The sequence below is a fragment of the Daucus carota genome, chromosome 1 (assembly GCF_001625215.2).
Source record: "Daucus carota subsp. sativus chromosome 1, DH1 v3.0, whole genome shotgun sequence".
In the NCBI taxonomy this organism is placed as follows: domain Eukaryota; kingdom Viridiplantae; phylum Streptophyta; class Magnoliopsida; order Apiales; family Apiaceae; genus Daucus; species Daucus carota.
The window spans coordinates 50706488-50722838 of NC_030381.2; the positions used below are offsets into that span (position 1 = coordinate 50706488).

The window sequence follows — 16351 nt, forward strand, 5'->3', positions numbered from 1 at the left end:
TTTTACCAATTTTGAAGGGACCAATATTATAGTGAAGAACAAAACCATTTAAATGAGAAACTGATTACAGATCAAATTTACAGATTCTTTATATGTATAATATATTACAGAGTTCATAATTGTCTGCAATAAATATCCAAAAAGAGGAAAGCCTTATATATCTATATATATTCACACATGTATACAAAGATCCGATGCATATTCACATTAAATTGGTCTTGATAACTCGGACCTAATGTGTAATTTGTTGAGATGTTTAAATATGATTTGTATGATCTGTTGATGAAGAGAAAAGTCGAAAATATTTTTACAAACACTCTTTTGTAGTGTCACTTGTAAAAAATGTGGAAGTTTGTTTATAATATATCTCCAAAATATCAGGCAGCTCTTATGACAGAGGAAAGATTTTTGTAACGATTTTAAGATCTTTACGATGTATATTTATTATATTTGCGAATAAATTTAGATTTTAGACAAATTCAATTGATTGAAAAAAATTAGATTTTCTCTACATATTTCGAATTTCATCATGCATATTTAAAAGAAAAAAAACAAGTGAATATGAAGTCATAATAACATAGTTTCACTCTAAAATTTTCACTTCAAACATGAGATGAATGTAAAAGCACATCTTCTTTCACTTACATTCACTTATTTTACAAATAAAGAACCTCAAGAGCAGGCCTAAAAGAAAAATGGTTTGCACATAGCTACAAATGTTTGTCACTCCCTCTGTCCCTTCAATTCTTTACGTTACTTTTTGCCACGCTTTTCAACACTCGTTTAAAGTATAGTTTCATAATACCATACTATACCATACAATCGTACTGAGTATATGCCGCTTAGAGCAGGGTCTGAGGAGGATAAAATGTATGCAGCTTGCGCCTGCTTTTAAAGTAGAGAGACTGTTTTCGTGAAGATTTCCGGTTTAGTGTGCAATAAATAAAATAGTGTATGATATAATATGAATATTAATACCTTGACCTTCTTCATATGGGACTTACCTAAATATTCTCCATTGTGGTGGCCGAAGTCCGGTGAACGAACAAATGGAAAAATCAAGAACCATCATACAATTACATATGGAGACGATCCAACTTTCACGTGCTTCGAGTTGAACTAACCCTGGTTACGAGGAGTACAACTATTCATGATGCCACCACATATAGTTTCATAATATATTTTTAAATTTTTTTTGCTCTGAATATAAACTTGATATATAAACTTTTATTCAAATTTTTTTTTTTTGAAAAAGATTGTGGAACTGTAATTTATGGAGCCACAAAATACATGCAAACGCAGAAAATTGGAAAAAGCGGAAGAACAAAGCGAAAGCGAGATGTGTCATCCAAACAGCCCCCGAGTAACCCGACCACTGCTTTTTATCACCCCACAAAACAACCGCCACTTTCAAATTTCAAACCACATCACACATACATTTCAAAACCCTAGCAAATCACAAATCACAAATCACTACTCTCTTCTTCTTCTCCAATCACAGAGAGAGATAGAGAGAGATAGAGAGAGATGGAAGCACAGGAAAAGCAAATGCACAGTCAGTTCTCCTCACCACTCCCAAACCGCACATCTTCAATCTTCAAGGACATCTCCAATTTCAAAACCCCCAAATCCACTTTCTCCAAAACCCTAACTCAACCCTCCCCCAAACACTTCTTCACCGCCTCCAAACAAACCCCCAAAACCACCACCACTCTCCGTCGCCCCCGCCCTTCCCTCGCTCCCCCCTCCCATTCCAAACTCGCCGCCTCTCGCAGACTCAAAGCCTTCGAGATCGAACAATCTAAGTCAGCGCGAAAGGCGCAGATCGCCAAAGAGAATTCACTGAAATCACTCACTTCTTCGCTCTCTGCTTGGCTTAATTTCTTGTTTGAGAATCCTAGGGCTTGTGGCTGTGACATTGCTAGGTTGACTGGTCAGGATGAGGGCTCTGAGGTTGCGGCTTCGAGGAATGGGAAGAGAGATAGTGTGGAGAATGGGGAGGTTGTGTTTGATAGGATGTGGAGAGGACCGAAGCGTGTGAAAGATGAGGTGTGGTGTAATCGAGATGGGGGAGAGACTACATTGTTTAGTCACTCGATGTTTTCGGAATTGAGGGAGTCTTTGAAGGAGGTCTGTAGCTTCGATGATTTGAAAGATCGGATGGGGGTTTATTTGAGTTTGGGGAGTTGCAAGGAGATTTTTGATGTGATGACACGCGTGACAAAGGTTTGTTTCAAGTTTTGAGTATTAAGGACTTGCATTCTCTTCATTCATGTTGTTTTGTTGAGCTGATACTTTTTAGGGAATTTTTCAAATGTGATTATTGGGAATTTCTAGCTCAAAATTCACTTTGAGTCGTTGATTGATATGGAATTACTACATTCTCGCACTTAGAAATCACTTCAAGTATTCTGACAACAAGATGTTGCTCAATTTTGGATGCAAATATTTGTAGGTTGCAGCTCTGATTTTGCTTTGACTTGTTGTTGTTTGTATATCTTATCATCAAGGCATACTTCAGTGCTTTATTTCATCAAATTATTGAGGTTGCTGCATCATATGATGTAATCTTAAATATATATGTTGTTTTGCAGAATATTGATAGTGGAAGAATCAAAATGAAGTCGAATTGCTCCATAGTAACTGATGTTGGTATGAAGCAAAGAGCTATGAGAGTCTTGATGTGTTATAATCCTATCTGGCTACGAATAGGGTTATACATTATATTTGGAGGTAATACTTTGTTACCTAATGGAGACGTCAGTTCGGAGCATGAAATATCTTTCTTAAAGATGGTTATTGAGAAGCAGTTTTTCTCACATGCTGGTCTAGCTGAATTCTATGTCTATAACAAGTTGGTCGCTGGTTTGTATAGGCCAGGTTACTTTGAGAAATTGGGGGGTATTATCTTAAAGAGGTTTCTGTTACTAGTTTTAATACTTGACAGAGCTAAGTGTCAAAGCAGTCTTCCTATAAATCATGGCATTGATGGGTTAGATGGCGGTTCTCCTTTACTATTCACTTTACAATCGACTGTTAAATCAAGTCAGCAAATGATCCAAGGTGCATAAGAATTATCACTGTTCATATCCTTCCGTTTTTCTCGAATTTGTGTATACACGTTATCGATTTACCTATATCCGTCTTTTCATGAAACAGACTTTTTAACTTCGGATGTGATGCATGGGGAAGGCAATCTTCTTGCACACCTAGTGATTGTGGGGTTCAAAGTATTTTATGTGCAGGTAAACTGTCTGAAGTATATACAACTGTCCTTGTATATTGGATTTTAAAATGGCTTGGTGGGGAGGGTTTTTGATTTGGGTTATTAGATCGAAACACAATCTTTTTAGTCACAGGCTTATATTTTTATGGAGTCTTAGTTATTTCAGTGGTACAAGGCCAATATCTATGTGATGCTCAATGTTTCAAACTATGTTTTTGGTTTCAGAGTCCTCTCAGTGAGTACGATTTTAGAGTAACTAATCTTTTCGAAGATCTTCAAGATGGAGTGCGCCTGTGCAGAGCAGTTCAGCTCTTGCAGCATGACTCTTCTATCCTCACGGTTGGTTTTTCCTAGCTGAACTGATTAATAAATTATTATTGATTTTTCGCTGACCTAAGCATTGCTCTGTTATGTTTTTTGTTTAAGGCAGAAACTGGTGTTTTCATCAGACACTCGTAAAAAGAATTTAACCAACTGTGGCATTGCGTTTCAACATTTAAAGCAAGTTGGTGTTGCATTATATGATGAAGACGGTACTGTGGTAGTTGGTGAAGACATTGTTAATGGTGATAAGGAGCTCACACTTTCTTTGCTCTGGAATGTATTTGTTCATTTGCAGGTGAGTCCTTAAAGTTTCTATTTACTCCATCAGTATCTGTTTGCTGTGGCAGGAGGAGGAGGCTATGCTAATTGCAGGATTTTATATTGTATCTGGAAATTGTTCTTTAACTTATGATTATCAGTCTCTTATCTTCTTATTTGGACTTGCAGGCTCCACTTCTTATCAACAAATTTCTTCTCTCGGAGGAAATTCATAAAATACGTGGAGTTGGTGTGGTGTGTTTCGACCTAAAATTCCGGTCCTTTATTTAATCCAGTTTATCTAGTACTACCATTCCGAGGGAAAAATAAGTTATCTGCTGAGATACCAGATGAGAGAAACCATTAAGCTTTGACTGCCGTTTCTGCTCTTTGGTTTTTTATGAATACATGTTAAATAAAGTCCAAAATGCTGGTTTTGTACTTATTGAATGTTTACATAGATTCTGATTGGTTCTATGTGATCTCTACTCATTTAGGAGCAATCAAACACATGCACTCCAATGGACATGCTTCTGCATTGGATCCAGGTTATATGATTGTCTGTAACTTTATAACAGGAGTCATAATTCAAAGAAATGCATCCTTACTGCTTTAAATGATCTTCTATATTGATGTGACATTGTTTTACATGTGACTGGTAGGCAATATGTGAAAATTACAACTGCAAGGTTGATAACTTTGCTTCCATTGTTGATGGAAGAGCCATGTGGTGCTTGATGGATTATTACTTTCACAGTGATAATCATTTGCCATGTTCGTTCAAGATTAGCAAGGATATGCATGGGGAAGACAATGGAACTGTTGCGGAAGCATCACTTATGTCCACAGCCAACTATACAGATGCAGTGCACAATTTTCTGATGTCGCAGAAATTGACAACATTACTGGGGAAGTTTCCAGAGGTAAGAAGTTCTGACTTTTGTAGTTATGCTCGGAGCAATACTGACATGTGCAATACCTGAAATTTTTGAAATTGATATGTACTAGGCATGTCATATTTTTATTGAAAAGAATTATAACAAGTAAGCATATATGTATTGGAAAGAATTATAATAAGTACTCCCTCCTCCCACTCATTTCTTTGCAATTTTTCTTCACTACTTGGCACACATTTTAAGGTGTATATAAAGTATAGTTTTATAACTTATTTTTAAAATTTTCTTTTTTTGAATAAAAATTTAAACAAAATTTTTTTATTCAGAAGAGTAAAAGATAAAAATAAATTATGAAATTATACTTTATATGAGCCTTACAATGTGTGTCGAGCCCTCTATCCCAAATGTAACACAACCCACTGGGACAGAGGGAGTAAAAGAACATGCATTTTCTGAGATTAATATATCTTTAATAAAGAGCACGTACTATCAATCTGCATAGACACATTTTCTTGGTTGTTGTACTCTTCATTATATTTGGTTATAAAAAAAAATATATCATGCTTTCTCTGCTTATCACTTCTTCAGCTATTTTGATCTTTTTGGATTACTTTGTTCATAATATATCTTCTTTTAATATTCATCACTTTGAATCACTCTCCCTGTTCTGACAATTGCATCCTTGTTTTTGTTTACTGCAATTAAGAGATTGCATGTTTAGTAGGATAAAATTTTGTAAAGACTTGCTTTATTGGAGTTTTGGTTGAAGGGAAGATTGACATGTATTGACTAATAGTTCTTGTGATAGGTTCTTCAGGTCAGTGACCTGCTTGAACATAATGGTGTTTGTAATGACCGTAGTGTGATCATCCTGTTGGTGTTTCTATCATTTCAGCTGGTTGTTAAAAGGAATACGGTAATGTTCGGAATATCTTATGTAATCTAACTATTTATTAAAACAAAATAACAATTATCAGTTGACTCTGAGTCTAACATTGTCTTACAGGACCAGCTGAATTTTCATAAACTCCTGGGATATAACAGTGCAAGCGCAGGTCGGAAACATCATAATAGTGGAAGATCTACGCAATCTGAAGCAATAGAAAAAGTTGAATACCATGGTAATTTCTCCTGATCCAAATTAGTATTGTCTGTGATAAAAGTATAAACTATTAGTCATTTATCCACTTGTTGCTGTTGCATAAGACAAGTAAATATTCCAACCATCCAAGTTTAAATTCTTTGTATCATAAGAAAAAAAATTCATTCAGAATTTTAATTTTTTTTTAAGGTAGGGTTCTAAATAATTAATATGTTTACTGTTTTTATTGCAGCATTTGTTTTATAATTATTATGAATTAGGTGATGGATCTATCTTTTTTCCTTTACATTGTCTTATTTGTGTAGATACGACTCACAATTTCAAGGCCATCATGGCTTGGTGGAGAGAGATGGCTGAAAGTAATGAGAAGTGTAACCTACGTCCAGCTAGTCCTACAGTGGAATGTTTTTCAGCTGCACGACCTATTACCAAGACTCCTAGTGAAATTCCTTCAATTTCTTGCATTGAACATGAAGGGATTGGTCTTCAAGAGAAAGCAGCAACAAGCATTCAACTTTCTTGGAAATCTTTTGTTTCACGTAACAATTTCCGTCGTCAGCATTCAGCTGCCATTATAATTCAAAGATATTACCGTGGATGGGTGCTGAGGAGGGGTTTTTTGAATCAGAAACATGCGGCAATAACTATTCAAAGCATGCTTAGATGCATAAAGTGTTGTAGGGATTTCCAGTGCTACAAAATCGCCACCAAGTCGGCAATCATCATCCAATCTGTTCTACGTGGATGGATTGCTCGAAGACAAGCTAGTAGACGTAGATATAGGATACTTATGATCCAAGTAAGCCCCTTTCAATTCCAAACTGTATGTATTCACTAGCATCTTCATATTGATTTTTTACAGTGATGGTAGTGGTATTCCACAGAATAAAATTTCTGCTTCCATCCTTTTATTTGATCCCTTTATTGGGATTCATTAAAGCTTTTTGAAGGTATATACGAGCATGCTGATTAATATATAAAATATCATTCTTCATTTAACTCGACATTAGTTTTCAAGAAACTTATCAACTAGTAAGTAAGTTTTGTATCACACACACACCCACACACATATACATATCAACAGTCGAAATGAAACATTTTGAGCAACCACATGCTTATATGGTGAATTTAGGGCCATTGGCGTGCTTGGTTGGCACAAAAGAAGATTTCCAATTCTCGTAAGGTTGCTGCTACACAAATTCAACGTTGTGTGAGGGGATGGATAGCTCGAAAGAGGCTTGTAGGTATACATCTTGAGTGCATTCATACAATAAAATAAAGACATTTTTTATAATTATCGTTCTACATTCTCCATACCGTGACAGATAATTTTGATGCAGGATCTTCTTCCCTATATAAAACTGCTAGTTATGGTTACATCAGTAAAATTGGAAGGCATGACTTCCAGAGTCGTGAACTCAAGATAGTCCTCCACTCTATCCTGAAATTGCAGCTGTGGTGGAGGCATAACTTGTTAGCTAAAGCAAGAATAAATTCAGTAGTTACTATTCAGGCTCATGTTCGAGGGTGGATTGTTCGGCAGGAAGCTACGCGGAAAAGGCAGTGTATTGTGTTAATCCAAGTGAGCTGTTTTTAGTTGCTTTCTGTAATAAACCATTCCTTTGATTAGTAACTTCTAAGTTGGCTTGAGACTAAGAGACTATAATTAAGCTTATCTTCACCCATCACTGAGATGATATTATTATCATCACAAGGAACTGCAGGTAAGGCATACAATCCTCGTCCCCTCTACCCCTTAACACATGCCTTGGATGATAAGATGTCCTTTCCAGTGTCTTAAATCAGTGTACTAGCATAGTAGCATTGTATGTTTCATAGGATAAAATTGTGGCAGCAATTCCTTATTATGGTTAGAAGTTTTACTAGTCTAAAAATCGGGCCTATGACAGCTGATCATCTCTTTATAGCTTAAAATTCTCTGCTCTCACTTATGATATGTCCATCGGATTTTACTGCTTTTTTAAATTCCGACACTAAGTGTCATATCTATTTATTGAGTTTAGGGTTATTGGCGTGACTCTATAGCAAAAAAAGAGCTCTATGATTCTCAAATTGTTGCTGCCACCCAAATTTAACGATTTGTCATGGGATGGGCCTATAACTTGTCACTTGCACACCTGCAGTTCCCTTGGATTTTTCCAGATGTGTCAGCATGACTTAAAGAAAGTTTAGAAAATTATGTTTTGCGTGTGATGTACTGTAGCTAGTTTGATAGTTTGTTTACTGCTTCCGTTTCTAAGTTTCCTCCTGAATTGGGAGTTCAATCTTGCAGAATATTGAACTTGTGAACCTGTAATTGTTTTACTCGCGTTGCATCAAATCTACTTTTTTTTTAATTTCTAATTCGTCACTTATATGATATTGAAATTTTCACATAGTAATAACACAAGCAGTGTGGTTGTATGCTGAAATCAGATCTATTCCTTAGTTTATTAAATCTGTCAAATAGTAAATCTAATTTGTTGTTGGAATTGAAATTTTAAACTGTAAAATGACTGTCCTTGTTGATTGTCAGAGTTGTTTGCGTGGCTGGCTGGGGAGAAAGAAGTTCTTCTGTTCTCACAGGACTGATGCTGCTGTGAAAATTCAGAGTCTTGTTAGGGGATGGATTTTCCGAAAGAGGCTTTTAAGTGAATGCTCCCACCCCCCCCCCCCCCCCCCCTCCACCTTTTGAATTTTTGGTACATATATAATATATCATGCTAGTTTTGTTAACAAAAAACAATATGCTCTTGTCTTGACGCAGGGGATTCTCTTTGTAAAACTGTGCCTGAGACTTACACTAGTGAAACAAAAAGTTGCTTCCGAAGTCCAGAGACGAAGAAGGTTGTGCGTTGTGTTTTGAAAATACAAAAGTGGTGGAAGGGTATTTTATTGTTAAGGGCTAGAAAGAAATCAATACTTATCGTTCAAGCTTATGTTCGTGGGTGGCTTGTCAGGCAGGAGACTACTAGAAAAAGACGGTGCACTGTTATTATTCAAGTGAGTTGTTTATTAAGTTTGCAACATCTTTTTTAATGATTCTATCTGACACAGTATAAATTTATGTTACTTGGATTTTAAAGTTATAGTCGTGTAGGATTATATAATATAAATCAATAGGTTTGAACCATTGAAATTTTGTAACCACTTAAAAATGCTCATATATTTCTTGTAAATCTTGAAAATAGTGTAATAGTAATTAAAAGGATGCAGTGAAATTGCACCATATGGTTTATTGAGGTACAAATAGGAAAAGCAACACAAGTTTCCTGACCACATTCTTATTTTGGAGATGGTGTTAACTAGGTCCCTTGCTTCTGGAGCTAATATTAGTATGCATCAAAGCTATTATATCCTGTTCTTTTTTCCCTATGAATCGTAATGTAGTTAGGTGTTATGTTCTATTTATTATTTGTGTCTTTATACGGACTAATCTCTGGAATTTACAGTCACACTGGAAAGGCTACCTAGCACGGAAGGATTCGAAGGGACGCCTGCTTGATCTACGCTTGAGAATGCAAAAGTCTGCTGCAAATGTGGATAATAGCATGCGCATTTTAAACAGACTTATTGCTGCCCTTTCAGAACTACTGACAATGAAAAGTGTCAGTGGCATTCTCCATACATGTGAAACTCTAGGTAAGTGTTCTTCCTCTTTAGGACGATACTGATATAGCTAATATTACGTTTCAAAACAAAGAGATCTGTATAGACTAGAAGTCCTTTGGTACCTCAAATGCATTCCATGAAATATAGTGCAATATTCAGTGAGGTGAATTTGGATATTGTATGAGTGGGAAGTCTTTTATGATGTATATAGATTAGGGTATACTTAGAGGTGGATTTTGGAATGGGAAGTTCCTTGTGTATATATAATGTGGTCTACTTGTTAATAGGCTGGTTTATATTGCACATTAAGCAACAAGGCGTATGCCCCTGCCTGACCTTCAACCCCTATTATAGAGACATACCTGTCGATCATCGTTTACTTAATTAATTTTTTATTTAGGTTATTAATTATCTTTATATGCTGTCATCATGTCTATTTGATTAGTAGGCTTTTCTGCAAAGAAAAAAAATCGTTAGGTGGAAGTATTTATGCTGATTACTGATTAGTGTGGCTATTTGAACCTACATCTACTCCTTGCAACAGTTCTGCCCCAAGTATGCACGTCTCTAAAATATATATGTTGGCCTTTTGTTGCACAAAAGCTAATGTTTCAATAGGTAGTCATAGCAGATAGCACATTGACAAGGAAAATGGAGTGTACTTAGTTTCTCAATTTTCTACAAAAACATGTATAATATTTATGACATTAATAAATTTAATTGTTGGACATTGAAGCCACATGTCCAAGTTTGCAGCAATTAAATTACATATGACTTGTAGTTTAAAAGAGAAATGCCTATATTTGTTGTAGATATGACTACAAGATACTCACAGAAGTGCTGTGAAGAACTTGTGGCTGCTGGAGCAATTGACACTCTGCTTAAGCTGATCAGCTCAGTCAGCAGAAGCATTCCTGATCAGGAAGTATTAAGACACTCACTTTCTACTCTAAGAAACCTTGCACGCTATCCACATTTGACTGAAGTACTGATCAATACTAGAGGGGCTGTAAAAACAATTCTGTGGGAGTTTTTACGGTTTGCACAAGAACTCAAACTTTATATGTTGTCCATTGTAGTAATTTCTTTTAACATTTTTATGCTACTCCTCTATCGTACTTGCAAACATTCAGAAACAAAGAGGAGGGATATTTCATTGCTTCTGAACTTTTGGAGAAGATATGCTTGAATGGGAGAGGCATCGAGTCTTTACTTCAACAACCAGTTCTCTTGAAGCGATTAAGGAACCTTGTCGACGATCTCCAAAGGAGAGCAGATAATGAGAAAAGGTTAATATATTGCCGAAAGCTAAACCCATCCCTTCTCAGTATTCTTATTGTTGATTAGCCTATTGTCTTATCATGGCTGGTAAAATAGCCTTGTATATCTTGTGTGCTAACATGCCAAAATTTAGGTGTTGTGAAGTTTGCAATTTGCATTTAGCATTAGCCTTGAATCCACATTAAATTTGTTGTCATTATACCAAGTTTGATGTTGTTAGAACACTTGGGGATAGTGTCATTGTGAATTATGTCAATCATAATATCCAAAATCAAAATCCTTTCCGTAGGCAGAGAGTAGTGTGTGTTTCTATGAACCTCATTTGTATACCTGCTTTGGTTGCCATCTAACGGCATTCAATAAATATGCAGGAATCCAAGAAGTTTAGCCGGAAGAGAGCATAACCAGAGAAGATTAAAAGTGGCTACAGAACTCTTACGGTTGATTGCTAGTGGTTAAGCAAACTTAGATGTTGAATGTTGCAAATACAATACTTATTCGTTCTGTCTTCTTCAAAGCCATTAGTCAGTTCAAAACTTCAGCTCCCAAAATATGAATATCCAGTCAGTAAGCTTGTATATTGAATCAGTGTTTTAGTTTTACACTAGCAGAACTTGTACTTTTAATGAACATAGCTATATTTCTCGCCATGTGTGGCACCGATAGAAAATTAAATTTGAGTATATATTTCGATGTTTGGTTGCATATAAAGCCGAGTCCTGCTCCTGACGTAAATTGTTATATTTATGTCGTGAAAATTCTTACACATGGATCAAGTTGTAAGCTTAGAAGGAACAGTAGGAAAAATATAATGAGTTCCAAGTAAAATAATATCCAATCTGGAGATGCAGTTTGAACTTTAAAGTTTAGAGAGTAGAGACCACTGGAAAGATGCAAGTTACAAACGTGAAAGTATACCTGTAGCTTGTAGGGTTAAGAATGAACGTCACTTCTGCTAATTGTTCCCCAAAACACATTTGTTTCGTAATACTCCGGTTGTCAAAAAAATACTGCTATACGTCATGATTGCAGAATCAGGAATCGGAATTGATCGGTTAATCTGTCGATTAACAATTTGTTAGGAGATTATATCAATTTTTTTTATAAATAGAGGATTTTTAGTCAAACCAAAAGATAATTGAAAAATTGGATAAAATAAATTTTAATAATTAATCGAGGATCAATAAAACACTTGTCTGGGTAAAATACTCGGATTGTTAACAGTAAATCCAGCAGATAAAAGAATCTGGGAAAAAGTAATGGATAGATGATTGAAAACTTCGAGACAGATTCGATCAGACACAAGTCCCAAGCACTGTCAACTCTTACTAGTATTTCAGTGTTGTACTCCAATCATGTTTGGTGCCCATCTATATTTCAACAAGATTCCGGTAGGTTAATCGATAGCAACAATTTATTTAAGGATATGACATTTATCAACTTTTGCAAAAAAGACAGATAACAGTAGCTACAGAGTTCATATGTTCAATTTTTTCAAAGGAAGAATGCTAAATATGGATAAACAGAAACCAGAACTGCAAACACATATTAAGATAAGCCATTGAAATTTTAAGCTGCTTCTAACAATTTTTATGTACAACATAGTGATTCAGTAACAACAATCTTCAGATCTAGCGCATCCAATACAGATTTAGCTATAATCTAAAAGGAGCGAATAAAGAAATGTCTGTGAATCTTTGGATTATCAAGCAGCTCTTGCAAGAACTCCGAGCTGTTCAGATACGTCTGATGGTTCAATATGAAATCCTGTTCTAACAGAAAATCTCGGGACTGTGACTGTCAAGACCCCGTCTTCGTAACCAGCTGAGATTCCATTCACATCTATCATACCTGGTAGTCTAAATTTTTTCATGAAGCACCTTACAGGCTCCCCTGTTGTTTCATTTTCGCTTTCTGTTCTTATTATTAGGTAGACTGAGTCCTCAACTTCTACTCTTATGTCCTCTTTCTTAACACCTACAACATTATACAAACATTTCAACAAACATAAGAACATAATAAATATACATGAATCCCCCTTAACACCTATGATCTTAATAAAAACATTTCACGAAATATATAGCCTTGAGAGACTTATATACAGATCGGAAGAGATAGAGATTTGTATACCAGGAAGGTCAGCTGAGTATATGTGTGATTCCGGGGTTTCTGTCCAATGAACGTAATTTTCAGGGATGAAATGATAAGGGAAGAGAAAAGGTGAGGTAAAGAAAGAATGCCAAGAAGAAGGGTGAAATGTTGAGAACTCCATTTTTTAGAAAGGATTAAGATAAAAGAAGATTTTGGTGGCTAAGAGATGGGAATGGATGATTAAGAGAAAGGAAGGTGAGTGTTGACTTTTTATAAACCAAGTTGGATGGTGGGGTTGATGTGCAAAAATGATTGGATCTTGAGAAAACTTTAAAGAAAGAGTGGCATCTATTTTGAGCTAATCAATAAAGTGTGGTGCTGGTAAAGATATCGAAAAGGAATGAGTAAATGACAAATATACCCCCTGTTTGATCTGATCAGTGCTAGTTTATAGAACTGAATTGACCTGGTATTATTAGCACGAAAGGAGCTGAACATCTTCTTAAAGACACAAAGCCTTGTCTTTTAAAGAGAGATTAATGCTTGCTTTTGACATTTAGCTTCAACGATGTCTAATTTTTTATTTTTACTGACCTTTAATTGATAAAGAGTGTACAGTTAAAACTTAAAACTTCCATAGTCATCATATCAGAGCAAATAGCAAACCATTGCCATGATAAGCAATGTGAGCTAAACATCTGTTAACTCATTACCTGGAGTTAATCTGGCGTGGAGAGGTCCTGCAGCCCTGAGGTCATGTATTAACTCCAAAGAGAAATGCATTGCTGTATGATGGAAGATTGTCAGAAGGCTCGTAATTCCTTACTGGAGAGCGGAATGGATTAGGTGTCACTGGATGGGTGACTTGCAGTCCAAAATTACAAAGAACTTGTTTAGCATTTGAACACAAAATTTCAGTCTGATCAGTGAAAAAGGAGGGAATTCCCATTAATTTTATCAGCTCAAGAGTTCCATCCCAACTAGAATAGCTCTCCAGCTTACAGTTCAGTGCAACAATGACATTCGGTGCAGGGAGATACATGGATTCTTCTTGATAAAGACCTCTTACAAGATTCACCCTTATCCTGCTTCCAATTCCAAAAGTTGTACCGGACAGATGTGTGGGAATCCCAGGTCCCACCATTACCATATTTATATTCCCCATCCCATTCAGTACATGACTAATTTCTGCGAATGCAGGCATCCAGTCCAATTCTGCTTCAGGCCCAACATAATGAACAGTAACCTCTTTGCCTTGCAGTAATAGATTCTTTGAATTGATATCTACTGCTGTCAAAATGTGATACACTGTGAAGGGATGAGATAAAATGTCTGCAACAGGACTTGACAAGGGGAGTGACTGGAGGCTGTAGTAATCTGACCAGCCAGCAAGAAGAACTGGACTTAACATACCATCCCTTGACTGACTGCTAAAAGGCGAGTCATGAGGATAATCATCTTCACTTAAACCACCCCATGAATCTGAAAGCCTGTCATCCACAGGAAGTGAACCATAAGGGCACTGAGAGTAGCAGTTGCACTTTCTTCTCCACATGCCCTTTTGGTGGATACCCAATAATTCAAGCCATTTACATGGTTGTTCGGTAGAACACGGAAAAAGAAATATTTCCATTGCGAGCTCTTTTTCTCTTGCCATCATGGCCTTGTAAAGACCACACATGTTTTTATGTGCTTCCTCCCAGTGCAGGTCCTGGCAGGGAGTTCCACAATACACCACAGCACGACATGATGCACAACAAACTAACTCTTCTCCCTGAACATCCTTATTGCAGACAGCACACTGTCTTACAATATCAGGGAAGTTCTCTTTAATAATAACGAAATTTTCCTCTGCTGGTTCTGCATATTTGGTAGGAGTTGAGTTAGCTGTTGAACTTGTTCTCTCATCATATCCATGACCAGGCGGGTGAGAGACTGTAACTGCTACTAGATCATTATTACCTTCCATCATTTCAGGAGGCCATTGCACATCAACTGTTTCAATGAATGATTCAAAATCAATGAACCTCGACCACTTTTGACCACAATCAGTTTGATGCTTAAGCAGCGGGTGAACCCAAGAAATAGCTTTCATGACGGCAAACACATACTTCAGCTCCTCAAACGAAGGATTTCTAAACTGAAGGCCACCAGCAGATGTGCAACGAGCAACATCTATAACAGGAAAGCGATTATCACCAGAAATTTCCAATGCCAATGACTTAATCATTCTCCTCTGAGAAGGTACAATCAAAGCCTCCTCCATATAAGTCACTCTGAACACCTCAACATTTGGAACCCGAATTGTTTCTCTGGAACCCGTCATCCTAACAGCATCACTTTCTGATCTAAACATATGAAACCCCAAATCCCCACCATCCCCGCCAATAAATTGAATACACGGAAATGGCTGCTTCTTACGAGACCAATCCGAATCCTTTCCTACCCTTACACCAAATAAATGTCCAGGCCGAAACCTCTTCCAAGGATCAGTCCTAAACAAAGCAGCAGCAGCCCTATAAAGGGACTTAATAGCTAATGGTGTAACACCATCTACATTCACAAGACAAGTTCCTGAGCCAGGACCAAGCCCTGGGCCAGCCCCAAATTGTTCTTGAAATCTCGAAAACAGATTCTTCAAATGCACATCCATAAAACAGACCCAATTCCAAAATCACTAAAACCCTCCCAAACCCACTAATCAAAACAACAAAACAAAGACAATATAACACAAAAATGCAGCAATCCCACAAATAACATAAGCAAAGATCAAAACTTTAACATCTGCAGAGCTAGAAATGTACTGAAGTCATGATGGGCCACTAAATTTTTCCAAAAAGGTAACAACTTTAGCAAATTTAAGTGCTTTGAGGAAAGAATTATCACAAGTTCATACCAGCTTGAAGAAATTGATCTCGAGCTTTGTGGGTCAGTGCTGAGATTAATTAAAATTAAAATGAGATGGTGAGGCAAGATCTAAGCAGAGAGGAAGATAAAAATGTCTCAGTGGAGCCGACCGTCAAACTCAAGTCACTGTACGGTATTTACTGTCTGTCTTGGTTGGTGAAAAGTGAAAACTGGTTATCAACAAAATATTACTATGCGTACTCCGCGTGTACTTTTTACGCATGCTTAGTAAATATTAATAATTTTGTAATTTTATTTTTTTTAATAAAAATATGGTATAAATATTATTATTCAGAAAAAAATTTTAAAAATACTAATTTTAAGCATGTGGTCAAACCTCCCAAACATGCGTGTAAAAAATCAAACGTCTTATATAATGGACTAGAGAGATTAGAATTAAAAATAACGAGCATGTTGACAACACTGAGAGAAAATAAATACTTATTTTCAAATTTTCAATACATATTTAATAGAGATGTAATATTTCTTCAAAAAAAAATAAAAAATAGAGATGTAATATTTTTTCGGATCCAAATAAAAATATTCTCAGTAGAAATGAAAATTATTTGGATTCACGGTAGAAATGAAAATTATTTGGATTCACGGTAGAAATGAAATCGAGAATTTGAGTGAAAGGAATGAGAATGTGGATCA

At 36.2% G+C, this 16351-nt stretch overlaps 3 protein-coding genes across 4 annotated transcripts; 1 reads left to right on the top strand and 2 right to left on the bottom strand.

The window, feature by feature from the left end:
• The first annotated feature begins 1361 nt into the window (after positions 1-1361).
• LOC108205485 (uncharacterized) lies at positions 1362-11349 on the top strand. 2 transcript variants are annotated; one of them, XM_064085959.1, is made up of 19 exons: positions 1362-2226; positions 2595-3063; positions 3160-3245; positions 3452-3565; positions 3657-3845; positions 3998-4063; positions 4306-4356; positions 4471-4731; positions 5513-5620; positions 5711-5825; positions 6112-6605; positions 6939-7050; positions 7132-7388; positions 8343-8457; positions 8574-8809; positions 9259-9448; positions 10231-10456; positions 10552-10707; positions 11071-11349. In XM_064085959.1, exons 1-19 carry the CDS (start codon positions 1528-1530, stop codon positions 11156-11158), a joined length of 4032 nt encoding a protein of 1343 aa, XP_063942029.1. In that variant the 5' UTR covers positions 1362-1527; the 3' UTR covers positions 11159-11349. The 2 variants fall into 2 exon arrangements, with proteins under 2 accessions (XP_063942029.1, XP_017230956.1); XM_017375467.2 differs by having other exon boundaries at positions 1364-2226; positions 7147-7388.
• Positions 11350-12235: 886 nt separating this feature from the next.
• LOC108213314 (15.4 kDa class V heat shock protein) lies at positions 12236-13105 on the bottom strand. Its single transcript, XM_017385132.2, has 2 exons — positions 12830-13105; positions 12236-12676 (listed from the first exon to the last, which is right to left on the bottom strand). The coding sequence occupies exons 1-2, from the start codon at positions 12969-12971 to the stop codon at positions 12405-12407; spliced, it is 414 nt and encodes a 137-aa protein (XP_017240621.1). The 5' UTR covers positions 12972-13105; the 3' UTR covers positions 12236-12404.
• LOC108213215 (uncharacterized) lies at positions 12236-15847 on the bottom strand. Its single transcript, XM_017385021.2, has 2 exons — positions 13504-15847; positions 12236-12676 (listed from the first exon to the last, which is right to left on the bottom strand). The coding sequence occupies exon 1, from the start codon at positions 15441-15443 to the stop codon at positions 13545-13547; it is 1899 nt and encodes a 632-aa protein (XP_017240510.1). The 5' UTR covers positions 15444-15847; the 3' UTR covers positions 12236-12676; positions 13504-13544.
• Between the last annotated feature and the right edge of the window lie 504 nt (positions 15848-16351).

Coding starts and splice junctions, on each gene's coding strand:
- LOC108205485 (XM_064085959.1), top strand. CDS start 1,528: ATGGAAGCACAGGAAAAGCAAATGCACAGTCAGTTCTCCTCACCACTC. Junction 9,449..10,230: donor CCATACATGTGAAACTCTAG/GTAAGTGTTCTT, acceptor TATTTGTTGTAG/ATATGACTACAAGATACTCA. Junction 10,457..10,551: donor ATTCTGTGGGAGTTTTTACG/GTTTGCACAAGA, acceptor GCAAACATTCAG/AAACAAAGAGGAGGGATATT.
- LOC108213215 (XM_017385021.2), bottom strand. CDS start 15,443: ATGGATGTGCATTTGAAGAATCTGTTTTCGAGATTTCAAGAACAATTT.
- LOC108213314 (XM_017385132.2), bottom strand. CDS start 12,971: ATGGAGTTCTCAACATTTCACCCTTCTTCTTGGCATTCTTTCTTTACC. Junction 12,677..12,829: donor ATACTCAGCTGACCTTCCTG/GTATACAAATCT, acceptor ATAATGTTGTAG/GTGTTAAGAAAGAGGACATA.